The sequence below is a fragment of the Lepidochelys kempii genome, chromosome 2 (genome assembly GCF_965140285.1).
Source record: "Lepidochelys kempii isolate rLepKem1 chromosome 2, rLepKem1.hap1, whole genome shotgun sequence".
NCBI classification, from domain to species: domain Eukaryota; kingdom Metazoa; phylum Chordata; order Testudines; family Cheloniidae; genus Lepidochelys; species Lepidochelys kempii.
In genome coordinates, this window is record NC_136381.1 from 217404635 (window position 1) to 217412175 (window position 7541).

A 7541-nucleotide genomic window follows, 5' to 3' on the forward strand; every position below is an offset into this window, starting at 1 on the left:
GGAACCCCTGTGCTTTCCAAAAGCTTTTCAGGAGACTATTTTTTTCTTAATTATAGCTTGTATCCAGCTGCCTACAGCAAAGCTAGATGTTAAATACTGAACCACCTTGTTTGGTCAAAGTTTTTGTTGCAAGAGTGACATCTAGTGGCCTATGTAGTGAGTGGTGTCGGTCCCAGGATATTAGAGAGAGAAGGTGGGTGAGGTAATATCTTTTAATGGACCAACTTTTGCTAGAGAGAGAGAGAGAGAGAGAGAGAGAGAGAGAAGCTTACACACAACTCTTCTTCACCTTGTCTCTCTCACCAACCGAGGCTGGTCCAATAAAATATATTACCTCACCACCTTGTCTATCTAGTGGCCTAATAAGTTAATTATCATGGATTTTATGGCTACTGAGAGAGAAACTGCTTCAAATAGTCTAGGAGTAAGTCTACACAGCATTTTGGAGCAAGCCTCCCAGCCTGGGTCAACCTGTCATTTGCATTGGCCACTGTTGAAGACAAGATACTGGGCTAGATGGGCCTTTGGTCTGACCCAGCATAGCCGTTTCTTATGTTCTTATGTGCTAGCATTCTAAGAATAGGTGTGTAGACAGTGCTTTGAAGTTGTGACTCAGGCTCTGAGGCCTAGGGAAGAGAGGTGGGCTTCAGACCCTAAGCTGCAACTTCAAAGCGCACACCAGACATTAGCAGTAACTTGAAACCCACTAGTCCAAGTCTGTTGACCTTGGCTGGGGGGCTTGTTCTCACTCACTCCAAAGTGCTGTGTAGACATACCACTATGGCATGCTCTTACATACCTTACCTGCCTAAAATCATGTGGTTTGGGATCTTGGTAGACGCCAGTCTTATATTTTCCATTCTTCACAAACATTATATCCACTTCATATGAGCCCATGTGTGGAAATCTTGTGACAATCTTGGGCAACTCTTTCTTCCTTTCCAAAGCAGTGTGGAACTGGCTGGTTTTTATCTTTGGTAGCTGTTGCTTAGTCTCAGATTCTGTGCTATTGGCCTTCTTCAGTTCTTCCTTTTCTGCTGGTTTTCGTGAAGGCCTGGAAGATTTATAGAATTTGTGGTTAAAATCGGGAGGCTGCTTTTGCCATATATCTCTCTGCGAGGTGGCTCGGCGTGGCTGCACAACACTTTGACTCTGTGCAAAGGCCAAATCCAGGCATGCAGAAAATTTGAATTGTCTTTCAAAAGTGAAGGTGAGCCGTTTGCCTTTGTAGCTAGTGGTGAGCATTATGGGATTTTTCCTCGCAGGTATTTTAACCCCTGGAAAAAAAATGCATCTGATTAATGATTGTTTTGAATGGGTTTAGCACGAACTACGTATCAAGTGCTGCACAGTATTACTGTAGTTAAGATAAATGAATGTCTGTAAAACTTTGTACTTCATTACATTTCATTCAACATCAGTATTTAGATTAATAATATCATTGGGTGGTTATAGATGGGAACAGGGGAAGGATGATTTTGTAGTTATGGCACCAAACCGGGACTTTGGAGCTGGGTTCAATTTCTTGCTCCACCAGAGATTCTATTCCATTCTACATAGGTTCCTATACCTCACTCAATCACCATAGTATCTGCATGGCCCTGGAAGAGTCCCATAGGCCTCAATTCTGTAAGCTGATCTGAACAACTGAACCCTTAAGCCCACTTAGAGCCCCATTAAAGTCAACTGAATATGAATAAGGTTAAGATTTTGTCATGGTTATTTTTAGTAAACGTCACAGACAAGTCACGGACAATAAACAAAAAATCATGGAAGCTATTGGTCTACAACCCAGAGGGACATGCTGGCCGCTTCTGGGAGCGGCCTGAGGTAAACGCCGGCCGGAGCCTGCACCCCTCACCCCCTCCTGCACCACAAGCCCCTGCCCCAGCCCTGAGCCCTCTCCCACACTCCAAACCCCTTGGCCCCAGCCCAGAGCCCCCTCCTACACCCCAAACCCTTCATCCCCAGCCCCACCCCAGAGCCCACACCCCCAGCTGGAGCCCTCACCCCCTCCCACACCCCAACCCCCTGCTCCAGCCTGGAGCCCCCTCCAGAACCCCAAATCCCTTTACGCCATCTTTGTGGTTCTCCACATTCTTGGATCTGCCCACACTGCACTGCTCCAATTTATGCCCAGCTGCTATGTCCATCTAGAAACCATTGCATCAGGCAAGGATAGCTAGTGTGCAACTGCACACCAGCTATGCCCTCTCCTTCCAGGCATATCATATATCATGGGATATCAGGAGGCAGCCCTCACTACACTATCTAGGGAAGCCTCTATGCTAGGTGGAGAAATTTGATCCTCTTATAGACCCCTTACACCACTGAAGCGACATTAATCGGATGATGGGCAATAGAGAATTTATCCCAATCTCCCTAGCTACATACTGCTGTGGCTCAACCCACAGAGGGATTCCAATTGATCTCAAAGACAGTTCCATAATTCATTTCCTTTTCTTTTCACATTGTATTTTTAAAAGTGGTTTTTAATGAATTCCTGGTGTCTCAGGCAAAGTTTTGAAAAACTGCATTTGATTTTAATGGCATTACATCAGGAACTTGGCCAACATTCTCGGAGCCAGTGTGCCAATAAATCATGATGTTAAGATTTCCCGCCCCCACCCTTGCTTTCATATTACTAAGGAAGCCAACATAAAAACTGTAACCTTACTGCTTAGCTGTTCATCTGCTCTTGCTACTTATTATTTGTCTCTTTGAAGTCATAATCTTCTGTGACATCACAATCAGTTACTGTGGACATATCTGCGTGTATGAGTAGAGAATGGCCCAAGTGAAAACAGCAGAGCTGAACCCCCACCCCAAAATCTTTGGAGGCCATTTGACATCTGAACCCAGGTCAGAATTTGACAGGTAGTACGCGTCTAGCTTTGAACTCCAGAACTGAACATCTGCAAAGGCCATTCAGAGTGACTTGAGCCCACTCTCAGGACTCTATCTGCATTAAGGAAATTCATAACTATGCTGTGCCAGTTATGGTTTATGTTGATGGGGCTTCAGTGGATAATCGACGAGAGCAAATTGTACCAGCAAAAGTCATGCTTTGTACTAGTGCAGCCACATGCATTAGAAGGTTTGCACCAGTGCAAATTGCTCCAGTGTAGGTTTCCTTAATGTTGACAGTGCCCAATTACGACTTTAAGTGAAGGATAAGCAGCAGGGCCAGATGAATTCCCAAGCCACAAAGGTTTCATCTGAACGTAAATGTCCAGAGCATTAGGAAGTGGGGGAAGAGAAATTCCTAGAGTCCAACATCTAGGGAGGTCTCATTGCAGGTTCCAGTGGGCAGGTTCATATTCACTTCAATGCAGGACGGGGTCTCAGATTTATGTCCTGAACACAATCAAATTATCCTCAGAATATCAAACACTCATCATGAAGCAAATCCTGACCCAAGTGCACAACCTAGGTACCCAGCTCTGGGCTTGGGAGATTACTGGAAGCTTGGGCTGAAGAATCCTAGCACCAGGCCATCAGGCAGTAGCAGCGCTCCTCCTTCAGGCCTGTAATAGCCCTTGCAACCTTTGCTTCCTCCACTCTGCAGGGCAAATGGAGAGAGATTCATACATTCCAAGGCCAGAAGGGATCATTGTGATCATCTAGTCTGACCTTCTTGTGACGGTGCCCCCCATAAGCCTTTATGGAAATATGCTTATGAATGTATATATATGACATAACTGGAACATGTTTTATGCTACATATGCCATGCAACATCTCTCTGTAGAGGTTATGATCTACTGAATCTATTAATCCTATTTGTATGCATGTATCAATTTTGTATTCAAAGTTATGAATATTGGCTACATACTTGTTGGATTCCGAGTAGGTTTTAGTGAAGCAGTTGGTCAGCTTCCTGAGAAAAGACTATTCTCAGTAAGTGCCCAATCAAGAAGCCCTTAAGCCAACAATGAACTTGGAGATGTCAATCCACATCTGGGCTTTCCCAGGAATGTGGCTTGGCTGGTAAGGAACTCAGTCATGCATGGACATGTGACTTGCACAGGTGACTCCAAAACTCCATTTTGTAGCTGGACTTCGCATAGGAGAGAGGAGGAGGTCTCCACCCACAAGAGAAAGTCTATTTAAATCCCTGGGAGACCCCTCCATTTTGTCTTCAGCTGGCTAAAGAGCGAGCCTCTCCACCCCCAAAGACACCTGAAAGAAACTGGAACAAAGGACAGTAACTACAGGGGGAAGGGGAGGGTGAGTGATTGCTGGACCCAGACTAGAAGGAGATTAGTCTGTAAAAGAAAGCTTACTGGAACGGGTGAGGTTTTTAATCTGTATTCAGTTTGATTAGACATAGACTTGCGTGTTTTATTTTATTTTGCCTGGTAATTCACTTTGTTCTGTCTGTTACTACTTGGAACCACTTAAATCCTACTTTCTGTATTTAATAAAAATCACTTTTTACTTATTAATTAACCCAGTGTATGTATTAATAGCGGGGAGTGGGGTGCAAACAGCTGTGCATATCTCGCTGTCAGTGTTATAGAGGGAAAACTTTATACAGGGTAAAACAGATTTATTTAGGGTTTGGACCCCATTTGGAGTTGGGCATCTGAGAGTTAAAGACAGGCACACTTCTGCCAGCTGCTTTCAGTTAAGCCTACAGCTTCTAGGGGACGTGGTTCAGACCTGGGTCTAGGTTTGGGTTTGCAGCAGGCTAGTGGGTCTGGCTCAAACCAGGCAGGGCACTGAAGTCCTAAGCTGACAGGGCAGGGAAAGCAGGAGCAGAAGTAGTCTTGGCACATCAGGTGCCAGCTCCCAGAGGGTTTCCGTGATCCAACCCGTCACACTCCTGTGTAACACAGGCCACAGAACGCCCCCAAAATAACTCCTTTTGAATGAGAGCATATCTGAAATCAAGATTGGATATATTTTTTTGGTCACTGATGAAGAATCCACTATGATCCTTGCTAAGTTGTTGCAATGGCTAGTTACCCTCCCTGTTAAAAGTTTACACCTTATTTCCAGTCTCAATTTCTCTAGCTTCAAACTTCCAGGCACTAGACCTTATTATACCTCAGTCTGCCACACTGAAGAGCTCATTATCAAATATTTGTCCCCATGTAGATACTTATAATCAGGTTAGACCTTAAACCTTCTCTTTGTTCAGGTAAATAAATTGAGCTCCTGGAGTCTATCACTGTAAGGCAGTGTTTCTCAATGACTGGTCCGTGGACTGGCACCAGTCCCTCAGATATTCCTGATATAGTTTAGGAAGGCAGCAAGCCCGGTCCCTGGTCTCAAAAGGGTTGAGAAACACTGCTTTAAGGCATGTTTTATAATCCTTTAATCATTCTCATGGCTCTTCTTTGAATCATTTCCAACTGATCAGCGTCCTTGAATTGTGAGCACCAGAAATGGATAGAGCATTCCAACAGAGGTCACACTACTGTCAAACACAGAGGTAAAAATAACCTCTCTCCTCCTACTCAAGATTCCCCTATGATCGCATTAGCTCTTTTGGGCACAGAGTCACACTGGCAGCTCATGATCAGCTGATTATCCACAATGCCCCCCAAAAATGTTTTTCAGAGTCACTGCTTCCTGGGATAGAGACCCTTATCTTGTAAGCATGGCCTACATTCTTTGTTCCTAGTTGTATACATTTACATTTAACCATATTAAAAATGCATATTGTTTGCTTGTGCTCAGTTTACCAAGCAATCCAGATCACTCTGTATCAGTGACCTGTCCTCTTCATTTACCACTCCTCCAATCTTTGTGATTTCTGCAAACTATATCACTAATGATTTTATGTTTTCTTCCAGGTGATTAATGATGTTGAATAGCATAGAGCCAAGAACCAATCCATGTGGGACCCCAATAGAAACACACTCATTTGATGATAGTTCCCCATTTACAATTACCTTATGAGACCCATCAGTTAGCCAGTGTTTAATCCATTGAAAATATGCCATATTAGTTTTGCATAATTCTAGCTTTTTAAATTAAAATGTCTTGTGGTACCTTGTCAAATACCTTACAGAAGTCTAAACATTGGATATCGCTATTGCCTTTATCAAATTTATAATCTCTTAAAATATCAAGTTAGTTTGGCACAATCTGTTTTCCATAAACCAATGTTGATTGGCATTAATCATGTCCTTCCCCCCCCCCCGTAATTCTTTTTTTTAATAAAGTCCCATTTCAGCTGCTCCATTATCTTGCCTAGTATCAGTGTCAGACTGACAGGCCTATTATCAATCAGGTCATTCCATTCTACCCCTCAAAATAATGCCCTTTCTGCATTATTATTGATAATTCTACCATTACCATCTAGAAAGAGGATGCAGATTGCCATGGCTTTACTGACCCTATTCCTCAACCTGCCTTCCTTGTCCCCTCACAGCAAGGCCTTATGGTAGTCAGGAGGTTTGCAACCCCTCTGGTGGGCTCCCAGAGTCCTGCCCCACTCCTGCCCAATAGAACTGCAGGTAGGCAGGCCCTATGGGAAGGGAAACAAGGAGGAGAGTAGATAATTTGCCTCATGATGAGTAAGATTCAATTGTTGAATGAGTAAGATTCATCATGTAGATTCAATTGTTTTTAATACTTAACAAAAATCTCCCTAGATTATTGGTTTACTTAGAACTGTCTCCTTGTGTATTACAGCCACAGAGTGTTTCTAGGTCCTGTTTTTAAGCTTTAATTGGGCAAAAGGAAGAGGTTGGGATTATCCATAAATTTCACCAAAGAAACAGTCATCACACTTACCAACATGGTTACCCTATCGGCTCTGTAGAGTCTGCACTCTTGATTTGCGGTGCATGTTTTAGTAGCTTAGAAACAGAAACACTTAATCGCCGGGTGCACATAGATTCATACATGTGGTGACAACCACAAAAGCAGCCCCAAAGAGAAGCATTTAACAGAAGAGGTTAAGAGACACCACTCACCACTCTGTCAAGTCAGGTTTCTCTGCCGAGCTTCTCGTGTTGCATCACACAGCCAGGCTTCTCTTCTCTACAGTGCTGGGGGACACTGAGCAAAGAGATGAACTCACAGCACATGTTTATTCTGGGAGCTATTTCTTCTTTTGTTGTACAAAAGAGCTCAAATGTATAATCTGGCTCTGCCCATCTGGGTTGCTAAGAAACGAGATCATTTCGCCTCAGGGCTTGATTGAGAATTCAGAAGTGAAAGTAGTACCTCAGTTGGCTTCATAAAATTAACTTGAAACCTAGCAACAAGGCCACAAGTTCACTGCAATTGTTTCAAATGTTAGAAAACAAAGATATTATAAAGGAAATATGATCCGGGGGAGAGAGCAGCAAGCTGAAAGGAGAGCAGATCTGCTGCATTTTGTATGGTGTCAAGCAATGGAATATTGCTGAACACACTTTTTTTCTGGAAATATAGGGCCAGAATCTTTGCTGCTCTGCACCTCGTTTAGTCATATTGTAGTGCACTGTGTGTGCAATGCAGCTATGAATGAGAATGGTGATGCTTTGCACAATATAACACTCACTTTGCACTGTTGTGAGTGACTATAAGGTACAGGGTAACAG

General features: G+C 43.5%; 1 protein-coding gene across 2 annotated transcripts in view; it reads right to left on the reverse strand.

The window, feature by feature from the left end:
• C2H7orf78 (chromosome 2 C7orf78 homolog) overlaps positions 1-7043 on the reverse strand; it is a 29682-nt gene extending 22639 nt beyond the window's left edge. For both annotated transcript variants that reach the window (XM_073329552.2, XM_073329553.2), the window contains exons 1-2: positions 6930-7043; positions 805-1277 (exon numbers count right to left, since the gene is read on the reverse strand). In XM_073329552.2, coding sequence (XP_073185653.1) covers positions 805-1245 — 441 coding nt within the window. In that variant the 5' untranslated portion in view covers positions 1246-1277; positions 6930-7043. The remainder of the gene's footprint in view (positions 1-804; positions 1278-6929) is intronic.
• Positions 7044-7541: the final 498 nt, after the last annotated feature.